At 40.0% G+C, this 14,758-nt stretch overlaps 1 protein-coding gene across 11 annotated transcripts in view; it reads left to right on the top strand.

Annotated features, from left to right (window-relative positions):
- NR4A3 (nuclear receptor subfamily 4 group A member 3) overlaps window positions 1-4,130 on the top strand; it is a 534,362-nt gene extending 530,232 nt beyond the window's left edge. For all 11 annotated transcript variants that reach the window (XM_056520160.1, XM_056520158.1, XM_056520159.1 and 8 more), the window contains one exon: window positions 1,843-4,130. In XM_056520160.1, coding sequence (XP_056376135.1) covers window positions 1,843-2,096 — 254 coding nt within the window. In that variant the 3' untranslated portion in view covers window positions 2,097-4,130. The remainder of the gene's footprint in view (window positions 1-1,842) is intronic.
- The last annotated feature ends 10,628 nt before the right edge of the window (window positions 4,131-14,758 follow it).

Here is a 14,758-nt window from a genome sequence, read left to right as displayed (position 1 = left end):
ACAAAATCAGCCATTCCTTATGGGCAGCTACTGAGATTAAGAAGAATTAATAGTTCTGAAGAAAATTTTAAAGTCCAAGCAAAAGATTTACTCACTAGGTTGGAAGACAGGGGGTACCCCAAACCAGTCTTGGATACAGCTTTTAAAAGGGCATCAAGCCAAAATAGGAATATGCTGTTGCATGGACCTGGATCGAGAAGAGAGAGACCGGAACGCTTCTCCTTCTCATTTGGATTCAGTCCAATGAGCGCAGCTATCAAAAAGGCTGTATCAAAACACTGGTATTTAATTCAAAAAGACTCTGTCCTCTCCAACGTTAGTGAAGAAATGCCCCTAGTTACATTTAAACGGGCCAAAAATTTGGGGGATGTTCTTACAAAAAGCAAATTTTCCTCTAGTAGATCTAACCCAAATTGGTTACAATCTAGCAGCCCAAAAGGAAATTATAAGTGTGGAGCATGCAAATGGTGTCCTTCTTTGATTTGTGAAAAAGTTATTATAATTGGAGGTGTGGATATTAAGTGCAGGGATCTCTTTTGCTGCAAGACGAAATTTGTGGTGTATGGCCTGGTGTGCGATTGCGGCCGATTTTACGTCGGCAGCACTACCAGACCAATGCACCACAGATTTCGGGAACATCTTTACTCGATTAAATCGAGGAAAGGATCACCAAGGGTGATCGATCATGTAATTAATATGCATGCAGGAGACCCAAAATCATTAAAATTCTTTGGTATTGAAAGAATTGATAGTACAGACGGTTCAGACAGGCGCAAATTGCTAGTTCAAGCCGAGGCCCGATGGATAATGCGCACGAACGCACAAGGAGACCTCGGCTTGAACGATAAACTAGATCTAAGTATATTTCTTTAATCCCGTCCTTAATGCGGTGACATGAATTCCGGTTAAGTTTCTGTTTTTAAATGTTTTTATACGTTTTCTACGTTTTTGTATTTTTGCACTTGCACTTGTATGTAACAGAAATGACCGCCCATGGGTGGAGCCCGGCAGGTATTTACCTGGTGAGCTCCCAGTGGATGAGATGGTCTGACGAAGTGCGGAAGCACGATACGGCTGTGACCAGTCAGCCGGATTCCCCGGCGTCCTTGTCTCCCTGCACCTGCATGTTTTACTGCACGCCTAAGAAATAAAGAAGTTGTCGCTAGCTGGTTGTGGTGAGTGCCGCTTATTTTCCATGCTCTCTCAAATGTTTGATCCATGATTCTGTCCTGGCTGAGCACCCCACAAGCAGCGACACACATACACACCTGTTCCATCAAGAGCGAATATCAGGCTGCATGGTTGGCTGTGCCGAACGCTGTTTCTCACTACAAGCATATATATATATTATATATATATATATATATATATATATATATATATATATATATAGCCAAATAATAAAGACACCACCTTTTTTCATCTAAGTGAGCTATGTTTCGGCGGCCTCTTGCTGCCATTATCAGGCTGCCGAAATGTAGCTCACTTGGAGTGAATAAAGACACCACCTTTTTCACCTATTTGTATCTCTGACCCAGATCTCTGTCCCAGATCAACAACAGGAGGCACCCGTGCATCTTCTGTATAGTGAAGTTCTTTCATTTTTGTTCCTTGTTATTTAAGCTGATTATTACTATTAGTACACTGAAGTTCATACAATTTATGAGGGGCAGCAGCTAAAACCAAGAATTTGTATATTCTTGATACTAAGTTAAACTAATATTTTTCATGTGTCATTCCTACATTGGTCATTGTGAAAATGTACAATTAAAAAGTGTATGTAAAATACTTTATATATGCTAATATAATTCTTACATATGCTTATGTTTCTTTCCTTTAAAGAACGACATGGTCTAAAAGAACCTAAGAAAGTGATTGAATTACGTCACAGAATCATCTCTTGTCTAAAAGAACACTTAGCTTTAGATTGCCAAAACAAGGGGCATCCAGATGTTGCAGCAGTATTGAGTCTACTTACAGATCTGCAAGCTCTGTGTACATTGGGTCAACAGCGAATATTTTACCTAAAGCTGGAAGATTTGGTGCCACCACCTCCTGTGATTGACAAACTGTTCCTGGATACATTACCCTACTGAGCTAATGAGTGTTATTTCTATTATTAAACACATCTCTGAGAACAGGTTGTCTATGTTGTATTTTAGATCCACTAAATCTTACCAGTTTCAATTATTTAATACAACAATTTTAGGTATGTGTTGTTCATTTTAGATCATGCATTTTTAGAAATAGCCACATACTTTGACTAAATATTAAGTGATGTATAAAAACAACTTACATATGTCTCAATCAATGAATACTCTGCCTTACGATACACTTTATTTTCTCAAAATATGAGTAAAGCCAAATAGACATTCTACATAACTTCTAGATTGTAAATGTCTACAGAAATAGGATTGCACACATTTGTGCTTTTTGTTTTTAGTGTTGTTACAACGGATATTCATATTTTTGATGTGTAATGTCTTTTCTTGTAATCCTTCATTGCTGTTTTTACTTCTCTTTTATTAGATGCTAGCTGACAAGAATAATAATGAAAGTATTTAAAACAAAATAACTATCATGATATAATATGTTGTATGCACTGCACTTCAATAAATGAAGAAGTTACATTAATTGGCCAGTGCTGAGCAATGCTATCTATAGTAAAAATGTGCTTAAAGGTCTTGGGACCCCCCTTATGCATGTATGGTATAAACAATATTAAACCCTTAAGGACTCAGGGTTTTTCAGTTTTTGCACTTTCGTTTTTTCCTCCTTACTTTTTAAAAATCATAACCCTTTCAATTTTCCACCAAAAAATCCATATTATGGCTTATTTTTTGCATCACCAATTCTACTTTGCAGTGACATTAGTCATTTTCCCCAAAAATTCACGGCGAAACGGAAAACAAAATCATTGTGCGACAAAATCGGAAAAAAAACGCCATTTTGTAACTTTTGGGGCTTCCGTTTCTACGCAGTGCATATTTCGGTAAACATGACACCTTATCATTATTCTGTAGGTCCATACGGTTAAAATGATACCCTACTTATATAGGTTTGATTTTGTCGTACTTCTGGAAAAAATCATAACTACATGCAGGAAAATGTATACGTTTAAAAATTTCATCTTCTGACCCCTATAACTTTTTTATTTTTCCATGTACAGGGCGGTATTAGGACTCATTTTTTGCGCCGTGATCTCAAATTTTTATCGGTACCATTTTTGTTTTGATCGGACTTTTTGATCACTTTTTATAAATTTTTTAATGGTATAAAAAGTGACCAAAAATACGTTTTTTTGGACTTTGGAATTTTTTTGCTTTTTCAGCTTTGATCGCCGCGTCTGAAGGGTTAATACAGGGCATCACCATGATCGGTGATGTCCTGTATTAACTGCGGGTCCCAGCCATTGATAGCCGTCGGGACCGATATGACGCGGGGTCAGCCGCTGGGACCGACCTGATATGACGCGGGATCCCACGGCATATCGCGGGAGCCGGCTGAGGACGTAAATATACGTCCTTCGTCGTCAAGGGGTTAAATATAAATTTCCATAATATGCATGATTTAGATCTATATCACATCATGTGATTTAGATGTGAAATATCATGTAATAAATACACTGGTTCTTTTCTGATAATTACCCTCTAAGGTAAATTCACACATAATAAAATGTAACAACATATTTCATTTTGCGCACATATTTTCATCTGTAATTGGAAAAAATAGCCACAAATTTGGATTTTCCTGATTACAGATGAAATGCATACATTAAATAAAAAAATGGTGAATTTTACGATGTCTGAACTTAGTCTAAATCTATTTAATAGTGAATGCTAGTGCACTTATGTATCTTTAATACATCTCTTTTTGGTTAGTCCTTTGATACTTGTGAATTTTAGAGAGAATGGTTTTGCACATGCACTTGATGTTTTATGGGATTGTGTTTTGTTTTGTTTTTTTATAAGAAAAATTTGAATGTCAACCTATTAGTGTGATTCCTGTAAGATTTGTAATGTTTAGGATTTAAAAATTTTTTTAACACTTCTTTGCTAACTAAATTTTATGCAATTTTAAATATTATATGTAGTGTTTAATGCAAAATTCATGTTTTGCATATACAACAATTTGGCAAATAGCAATTAAAGTATTTTTATAGCTTTCACGTGTATTTTCTTTTTAATTTAAAATCTACAAGAAAAAATTGTGTGATATGAAAAATATATTTCATAAGATATTACATTTAAAATATCAACTACATTTTAATACATTGTTTAGTTAAAAAGTAAATGTGCAATGTACTTAAAGGGGTACTCTGGTGGTAAAGATTTTTGGCTATATTGCATCTTTTAATGTTCATGTTTTTTGCAATTGACATGTATTATATGTTTGTGTAGCATCTGTCTTTTTTTTCTTACCTGTTTGTGGGCCAGGAAGTTCTGTAGTTTTGTGTTGGATCTCTTACTGTTGTCCACATGTTAGGATTAGGCTGTGGACAACATGTCATGGCTTTTTTTTCTCTGTTCTTTCAGAACTGCCTGAGAGGAAAAAACCACGCCCCCTCATCTCCCCCTGCTGGAGGACGCAGGTGTGCATGAGAGAGAGACACCAGAGCAGGGGGAGAGAGAGGACGTACACAGCTCCACATCTCCCCTCCCCCGGCTCTATCTTCTGAGGACGCAGGTCTGCACTGAAAGAAGACAGAGAAGATAAGAGTGTTATGTGAAGGGGGAGGATAACAAAGTGCATGGGCTGGGGATGTATAGACTGCAGGGGAATAAATCTCGGACTGGGGAAGATTTCTATGTGTGAAGGGGGAGGGGACTCCTGAATGACACATGCTGGGGATTGTAGTCCATGTTATGTGTGTGTATGCTAGTGTTTACAAACCAGTGTGCTTCCAGTTGTTGCAAAATACAACTCCCAGCATGCCTGGACAGACTTTGGGCATGCTGGGAGTTGTAGTTTTGAAACAGCTGGAGGCACACTGGTTGGGGAACACTGCCCTAGCCTATTCAGCATACACATTAGGTTACACCAGTGTTTCCAAACCAGTGTGCCTCCAGCTGTTGTAAAACTACAACTCCCAGCATTCCCTGACAGTCTTTGGGCATGCTGGGAGTTGTAGTTTTGCAACAGCTGGAGGCACACTGATTGGAAAACACTGGCCTAGGCTATTCAGTATATTACAAACAAAGTGCATTGTTTCCCAACCAGGGTGTCTTCAGCTGTATCAAAACTACAACTCCCAGCATGCCCGGACAGCTTTCTGCTGCCCGGGCATGCTGGTAGTAGTAGTTGTGCAACACCTGGAGGCACCCTGGTTGGGAAACACTGGTGTATGCCCTATAGAGGTGTGGTGAACTACAACCCCCAGGAGACTACAGAGGCAGCATGCTGGTGTTATACCACAGACTGAAGACTCCTGAATGACACGTGCTGGGAGTTGTAGTCCCTTTTGTGTGTGTATGCCAGTGTATCCCAACCAGGGCTGATTATATTAGTGTGCTGTGTATAAGGAGGCCGACCCAGGAAAATAGTAGGATGGGTAAAGGGCGCAACATATTAAAAGGAGCCACCCTAAACCAGCAAGGCATGTGGCATGCTGGGATTTGTAGTTTTCAGCACAGCAAGAAACAGGAAATAGAAGCAAACATAGGAAAACAAAGTGAGGGATAAAAAGACAACAAAGAACGGAAATAGAGTAGCCTAAACAACAAGAATAGAAATGAAACAAAACAAATAGGGTCAAGTCAAAAACGGAAAAACATGTTGACCACCGGAGTACCCCTTTAAATATGTCCTAAAGAGAGTTAAATGTAAAAGTTTATTTAGTAAAATAAAAAATGCATAATGGAATTTAAGAGCTCTAAATGCTCTTTAAATAAAAATACTAAGTGCAAATGGGTGGTTTGTAGATGAAAATGCCAGTAGATTTACTATTGCAAATGCACTAGAATGCTACAATATTTCATGGAAAGTAAACTTAAATTATTTGCACCATATTAGATTTAGTCTGAAAAAAGATACATGGTCATGGCAAAAATGGGCATGGTTTCATTTAAAAAGGGGTGACTTAAGATGCAACAGCAAGCCCCAAATTGTGATAGAATACTGGTACAGTTTAAGCCACTGTTATTATTGCTTTGGCTTGGCAAAGTGTTGTGCCAAGTGCTTGGGTCTGGTAATGGAGCAGCTATGAAATATGTGGATTTCACATTGGTGTACAAAATATTGTGGATTCCATTTTAGGAGGATTGGGTGGTGTGACTAAACAATTGTTTTCCTGTCCTACCAACTATGGGGGAGATTTATCAAAACCTGTCTAGAGGAAAAGTTACGCAGTTGTCCATGGCAATCAATAAGCTTGTTTCTTTTATTTCTATCAAGGCCTCTGCAAAATGAAAGAAGCAATCTGATTGGTTGCTTTGGGCAACTAGGCAACTTTTCCTTTGCACGGGTTTTGATCTCCCCCTATGTTTATATAGGTCCTGGAAATGCACTGCAGTAGAGATGGGTTGTGTTGGTTTCACAAGTAGAATTGCCACTGCATAGCTTTTAATTTTCAGAAAATGGAAAGAGATAATTGGAACAGTTGTATATTATGAATGCAATTTGGAAAGTGTAAACACACACATCCCTGCACTTTTTTAATTTTTCAATTTTCAACAAAGGCCGGCATAGGTGAACTAAGCCTAGATCTCCATGCAACTGATGCCACAACTGATGACAAGTTGTTATCAGTTGTATGGCATTCGACGTCCATTGTTTCTGCAATGGCGGACAGGAGAACGCAGCTAGCTGCGTTCCCTGTACGGTGCCCTTCGTCGTGTCCAACCATCCGGCGTCAAAATTGACACTCTGTGAACTGAATGGGATCAGTTCTAGCATCAAACATACAGTTTCCCTCCTGTGTGCACTCCCAATGCTGGACGCGGATATATGTGAACCCCGCCTTACAGACCCATATGTTTGCTTGTTTTTATGCCACAAATTGTATTTTGTAATGACATCACTCCTGTTACCACCAAATCTACAGTGAAACAAAAACACAACATTTTGTAACTTTTGGGGGCTTCCATTTCTACACAATGCATTTTTTCGGAAAATGGCACTTTATCTTTATTCTGTAGGTCCATACAATTATGGCAATACCCAATTTATGTAGATTTTATTTTGTTTTATTACTTGACCAAAAATATGCAATTCTTGACGTGGTATATTTTTCTGTATACGCCATTGACCGTGTGGTTTAACCAGCCTAGCGGTATTCCCGAGCGTGACTCGGGGTTAATTTTCGCTGCTAGAAGCGGTAACCCCAAGTCACGCTCGGGGTAGAATTGCAGAGTTGCTGTGCGGGCTGCACAGTATATCGCAAAAGCAATCAAATCGCAATTTTTGCTTTTTGCGATGTAGTGATGCAGCCCCCGGGAAAATATGTGATTATCTGCTCGGGTCGGCTCCCGTTGCGGGGACCGGCCAGAGCAGGTAAAGACATATACTAAAAGTCAGTGTTTCTCAACCAGGGGGCCTCCAGATGTTGCAAAACTACAACTCTCAGCATGCCCGGACAGCCAAAGGCTGTCCGGGCATGCTGGGAGCAGTAGTTTCACAACAGCTGGAGGCCCCCTGGTAGAAAACCCTGAACTAAGTGTAAAAGTAAGAAGGAAGAAAATAAAAAAACCTTTTGCTCACCTAGTCCCGGTCCCTGAAGATGTCGTTCCCCTCCGTGCGCTCTGTTCACTGCTCTATTCATCTTACAGGACCTTTTCCTTTTCAGCCAATCACAGGCCGCAGTGGTGTAAAGCCTGTGATTGGCTGAAGGGGAAAGGACTTGTTCTGCAGCAAATACACTAGGTTTGAAACCTAGTGTATTTGCTGCAGGACAAGAAGGTGACAAGGTGACAAGGGGGGAATGTGACACAGGGGAGAATGTAACAAGGGGGGGGGGAATGTGACAAGGGGGGGGGGGGAATGTGACATAGGGGGGAATGTAACAAGGGGGGGGGAATGTGACAAGGGGGGGGGAATGTGACATAGGGGGGAATGTGACATAGGGGGGAATGTGACAGAGGGGAGAATGTGACAAGGGGGGGGGATGTGACAGGGGGGAGGAATGTGACAAAGGGGGGATGTGACAGGGGGGGAGTGGAATGTAACATGGAGGGGGGAGAAGGTAACAAGGGGGGGGAGAATGTAACAAGGGGGGAATGTGACAGGGGGGATGAATGTGACGGGGGGGAGAGTGTAACAAGGGGGGAGAATGTGACAGGGGGGATGAATGTGACAGGGGGGGGGGGAGAATGCAACAAGGGGGGGGATGTGACAGGGGGGGAATGTGATATGGGGGGGGGAAATGTGACAAGGGAGGGGGAATGTGACGGGGGGAGATGTGGAATTTCAATGCAAAAAATTGTACCGCTTTTGGTACAAATTTCCAGACGGAATCGTACCGCTAGGGAGGTTAATAAGCATTATATTTTAATAGTTCGGACATTTACACATGCCACAATATCACATATTTTATTTATTATAAAAAAAAAATGGGGAAAGAACGGTGATTCAACAGTTCATTAGGGAAGTGGCTTATTTACATTAGTTACAAAAAATTTGGGATCCAGCAATAACGTAAAAGTAATTCAGCAGCATGGCTCCGGGTAAAAATCAATCTTCTTTATTAGATTAATCCTTATAAAAATGTGTAAACAATCCATACAACATAAAAACATGGCGCATCAGTCTCACAACTTTATCCATAGATCCTAAGCACCTGTGTAGGTGGTCACCATATATAGATAAATTATTCAACCTTATTCAACCACATGATCAGTGATGTAAAGGTGACAATTCCCCATAGGTAAAGTTCAAACAGTAAACCCATACGTATATATGGTGTAGTATAATGCCTATAATATTCAAAAACGATATATACATAGAGTTTCAATAGATTATACTTATCAAAATACATGATTCTTACCCCCATAAAATTCCATATTATGGCTTCATTTTTGTACCACCAATTCTACTTTGCAGTGACATTAGTAATTTTGCCAAGAAATCCACGGTGAAACGGAAAAAAAATTCATTGTGCGACAAAATTGAAGAAAAAATGTAATTTTGTAAATTTTGGGGCCTTTCGCTTCTACGCAGTGCATTTTTCTGTAAAAATGACACCTTATCTTTATTCTGTAGGTCAATATGGTTAAAATGATACCCTACTTATATAGGTTTGATTTTATCGTACTTCTGAAAAAAATCATAACTACATGCAGGAAAATTTATATGCTTAAAATTGTCATATTCTGACCCCTATAGCTTTATTTTTCCGCGTACGGGCCGGTATTAGGGCTAATTTTTTGCACCATGTTCTGAAGTTTTTATCTGTATCATTTTTGCATTGATCGGACTTCTTGATCACTTTTTATGCTATAAAAAGTTACCAAAAATACGCAATTTTGGACTTTGGAATTTTTTTGCGCGTACGCCATTGACCATGCGGTTTAATTATATATTTTTATAGTTCGGACATTTACGCACGCGGCGATACCACATGTTTGTTTTTATTTACACAGTTTTGTTTTTATTATGGGAAAAGGGGAGTGATTCAAGCTTTTATTAGGAAAGGGGTTAAATGACCTTTTTATTAACTTTTTTCACTTTTTTTTTTCAGTGTTATAGCTCCCATAGGGGCTTATAACACTGCACACACTGATCTTTTACCCTGATCCCTGCAAAGCCATAGCGTCCTTAAAAGGTTACATATGGATGCCAAATAATACATGAGAACAATAAGCATTAAGTAAGACTGGTAATCCACATATTGGCCCTGATTTACTAAGAGTGGAGTTTTGTTTGTGGGTTTTAATTCCATGGCATTTACTAAGGTTTCCCTACATTTTGCACTCTCCCACGCCCCCTTTTTGATGGCCACACCCCTTTTCCTGACGGTCACACCCCTTTAGCAGGTTTTCTCAGTAAAAATGTTTTTTCAATTCTGGCGCAATGCACCATAATCTGTCGCACAACCCGACAAAACATGTCAGGTTTGCAATATTAAATCAGGGCCATTATGTATCACCAACAAACGGTAACATACTTAGTACATAAGGATCATATCTAACCTTAAACTGAGACCCATCAATTTCTGGGATCTTAATGTCTAGATCCAAAATGTCTCACAATGCATTAACTTACCTTGATGGTCTCCGCCCCTTGCTGCAGAGAAAACCCTTTGAATACAATTTATTTAACCGTTTTTATACCTTTTAAGTAGTGCTGGGCGGTATGACCAAAAATGCATATCACGGTATTTTTGTAAGTTATGGCGGCTCCACGGTATTTAATGGTATTCCACTCCCTCCCCAGAACTAATCTACTTCTCTAAACCCCTCCCCCTCATTCATTTAAAGGCCATGGCGCTTTAAATGAATGAGTTGCGGGCCGTGGCGCTTTAAATGAACGAAATGCGCGCCGCCAGGGTTTTAAATGAATGACATGCGGGCCATCGGAGCTTTAAATGGTTATGCTGCTGCGCTGGAAACTGTTAAGTTGCGAGCTGGAAACTGTCACCTCCCCCTGCAAGTGTTAAAAGGGGGAGGTGACAGCTTCTGCCTCGCAACTTAATAGTTTCCAGCGCCGCGGCCTGCAACTTAACCATTTAAAGTGCCGGCGGCCCGCAAGTCGTACATTTAAAGCACCGCGGCCCACATGTCATTCATTTAAAGCGCCGGCGGCCAGCATCTCATTCATTTAAAGCGCCGGCAGCTCACAGGAGGATGGGGAGAACATATGATTAGTTCCCCGATGTGGGGACAGCCGCTGCGGCTGATAATTCATTGATTCGAGGAGGGGGGGAAGTATTGCTGTATAGGAAAAATTTTAATTGTACAGAAAAAAAATTACTGGTATTCGGTATGAACCGGTATACCGCCCAACACTACCTTTTAAGTCGCACATAGGGGACTATTGCATGAAATCATTAGCTTGCATAAACTGAGCAATGCTATGACATTGAACAGAATTGATCAAAGTTATCTGCGGTACATTGCCACAGGCAAATTAGGACCCTCTGCCCGTCTTCTCAGCTGATTTTGCCAGGGGTCTCCCGATCAGCTCCGCTGAGCTGCTGAGATTAGATATTTTTTTTGCATTTTAAAGTTGATTGCAGCATCTAAAGAGGTAATGCCAGACATCCTGATCATTGATGTATGGCATTAGCCATGGGTCCTGCTAAGAGTGCGCTTTATAAACCGAGAGAGGGTACAAGGGCGTACATATATGCCGTGCGTCCTTAAGGGGTGAAATGTTGGTGGTCCTGATTTTGGAAACCAACCCCTTATCGACATCCGACTTGAAGGGAGTGTGTCAATATATATATATATCACTGCATGAGAAGACAAAGAAAAGTCGGCACTCACCGGGTTTCCAATTCAGCAGATTTTATTGCACGTTGCTCACAGCCGTAGTACAATTCTCGGGGAGACGACGGATGGTACAAGGGGGGTACCACCGAGAGGCGACACCTGTGTTTCGCACTTAGTAGTGCTTCAACGGGCCTAACTCTTTACCGGAACATGTCATCTTCTTATACAGGTGAGTTTAGTAATTGGACCTATCACCATCTAACACACCTTGTGACGTTAAAAGAAGGGGAGGAGGTTGCTTAGTTAAGCTTGTTCCTACTTAGATCTAGCTCATTGTTCAGACTGCCAGGACTAGTATCATAAAAAACACTCTTAGAAGCAAACTGAGACATCAACTTTATCATTAAGCCCTAAGACTCGAATTAAAGAAACGAAGTGATATCGTTATAGTTAGAGCGGATAAAGGAGGGAGTGTAGTGGTGGTCTCTAAGACACAATATAATGAAGAAGCTGAAAGGCAACTGTCAGACCATACCACATACACTCCCCTCTTGAGTGATCCGACTAACAAGATATTAGAGAGTCTAAAAGGTTTTTTGAGTAAATCTGTGTTTGAAGGCATTATCTCGGAGAAAACCGCTGATAAGTTAACTCCTGATTGCCCATGCCCCGCAAAATGGTATAATTTACCTAAAGTGCACAAGTCACTGAGCCGACCCCCTGGGCGACCCATAGTCGCAGGGATCGGCTCAGTGACTGAGCATTTGTCACAGTATATAGATTTTTTGCTTCGTCCTATTTTGCCCACAATTCCAGCGTACATTAAGGACACTAGTCACCTATTATCTATAGTGAATGACTTACCATGGGAAGAAGGTTGGAGTTTATGTTCCATTGATGTCACTAGCCTGTACACCCGTATCCCCCACGATACGGGTGTGCAGGTGGTGACCGAAATTTTGAAAAGAACTGAGAACTCCAAACAATACATTAAATTTGTACAAGACGCCCTCAAATTCGTCCTACAGAATAGTACTTTTGTATATGAAGGCAGGTGGTATAGACAGGACACCGGGACCCCGATGGGGACACCGGTGTCCTGTACATACGCTAATCTGTATCTAGCTAATTTTGAGAATAATATACTATATACTACTGCTAATCCATTCATAAAATATATAAGAACCTATGTCCGATTTGTGGACGATATTTTGTTAATATGGTCAGGAACTAGAAACCAATTTTATCAGTTCGTAGATTACCTTAATGACGTTAAAGGTTATAATATGGAGTTTACACACCAATATGGCGGAGATACGCTAGAATTTCTAGATATTAAATTGTTAGTGAAAGAAGGGAAACTAATAAGTGAAGGATACAGGAAAGAAGTGGCTAAGAACACGATACTTCACTATCAAAGTTCCCATACACAAGCAGTTAAAAACGGTATTCCATACGGACAGTTTTTACGTTTAAAAAGAAATAACACTCAAGATTCAACATATAAAAAACAGGCAACCGAGCTAGAAAGAAGATTAATAGAACGTAACTATCCAGTAGATCTAATTAAGAAAGGGAGACAAAAAGCAGATGAGAAAAATAGAGAAGAATTATGCAGAAAAAACATAAAAACGCGCCCTTGAATAGGTTCACGTTCACATTTCAGAATTCACCGGTAAATAAAATGATAGAGAGAGCAATTAGGAGGAATTGGTATATACTAGAGACAGATGAAGACCTCAAAGAAATGGCAGGAAAGAAACCATTAATCTCCTATAGAAAAACAAAAACAATAGGAGAAGTATTGAAACGTGCACATAACACACAAAAAGATAGAGAAAAGAAAAATAAAACAGAATGGTTAACTAGTCATGTACCAACAGGGAATTTTCAATGTAAAAATTGTAATTTTTGTAAATATAATCTCGGCTTGCAAACATTCAGAATAGGTCCAATCACCCATACGGTTAGCGAACTTATTACGTGTAGAACAAAAAACGTGGTCTATGTTATATTTTGCCCATGTGGCTTCTACTATATAGGGAAAACAATCAGACAAGTGTGCGCTAGAATCAGAGAGCATTTTTACTCTCTACGCACTAAAAAGGGAGCTCCCAGATTTATTTCCCATGTAGTGGAAGCCCATGGAGGAAGTCACGAATCATTAAGGTTTTCAGGAATAGAAAAAGTAGCTGCACGATCGGGGCTAAGATCTGATAAAAACCTTCTTAGAAGAGAGACACAATGGATAATTGCTACTGACGCAACGGGAGTCTTAGGGCTTAATGATAAAGTTGATGTCTCAGTTTGCTTCTAAGAGTGTTTTTTATGATACTAGTCCTGGCAGTCTGAACAATGAGCTAGATCTAAGTAGGAACAAGCTTAACTAAGCAACCTCCTCCCCTTCTTTTAACGTCACAAGGTGTGTTAGATGGTGATAGGTCCAATTACTAAACTCACCTGTATAAGAAGATGACATGTTCTGGTAAAGAGTTAGGCCCGTTGAAGCACTACTAAGTGCGAAACACAGGTGTCGCCTCTCTGTGGTACCCCCCTTGTACCATCCGTCGTCTCCCCGAGAATTGTACTACGGCTGTGAGCAACGTGCAATAAAATCTGCTGAATTGGAAACCCGGTGAGTGCCGACTTTTCTTTGTCTTCTCATGCACTGATGGTATATTCTACGTGAGTCCGAGCACCACCGTATCCCCACTCCGCTACAGCGACTTAGTGTCCACCCGCTCTCAGGTTTAGAAATTAGCAGTGCCGAACTACTCATCTATACGCTACAATATATATATATATATATATATATATATATATATATATATATTTATACACAGTGGGAATCAAAAGTTTGGGCACCCCAGCTAAAAATATGTATTAATGTGCATAAAGCAGCCAAGGAAAGGTGGAAAAATCTCCAAAAGTCATCAAATTACAGATTAGAATTCTCATAATATGTCAACAAAAGTTGGATTTTATTTTCATCATTTACACTTTCAAAATAACAGAAAACAAAAAAAATGGTGTCTGCAAAAGTTTGGGCACCCTGCAGAATTTATAGCATGCACTGCCCCCTATGCAAAGCTGAGACCTGCCAGTGTCATGGATTGTTCTTAATCATCATCTGGGAAGACCAGGTGATGTCAATCTCAAAGGTTTTAAATGTCCAGACTAATCTGACCTTGCCCCAACCATCAGCACCATGGGTTCTTCTAAGCAGTTGTCTAGAAATCTGAAACTGAAAATAGGTGACGCTCACAAAGCTGGAGAAGGCTATAAGAAGATAGAAAAACGTTTTCAGATGTCAATATCCTCTGTTCGGAATATAATTAAGAAAGGGCAGTCATCAGGAACAGTGGAAGTTAAAGCAAGATCTGAAAGACCAA

This window comes from Hyla sarda, chromosome 5 (assembly GCF_029499605.1).
Source record: "Hyla sarda isolate aHylSar1 chromosome 5, aHylSar1.hap1, whole genome shotgun sequence".
Lineage (NCBI taxonomy): Eukaryota > Metazoa > Chordata > Amphibia > Anura > Hylidae > Hyla > Hyla sarda.
Note: the sequence above shows the minus strand (reverse complement) of the source record. Positions and strands in the feature narration are given on the sequence as shown.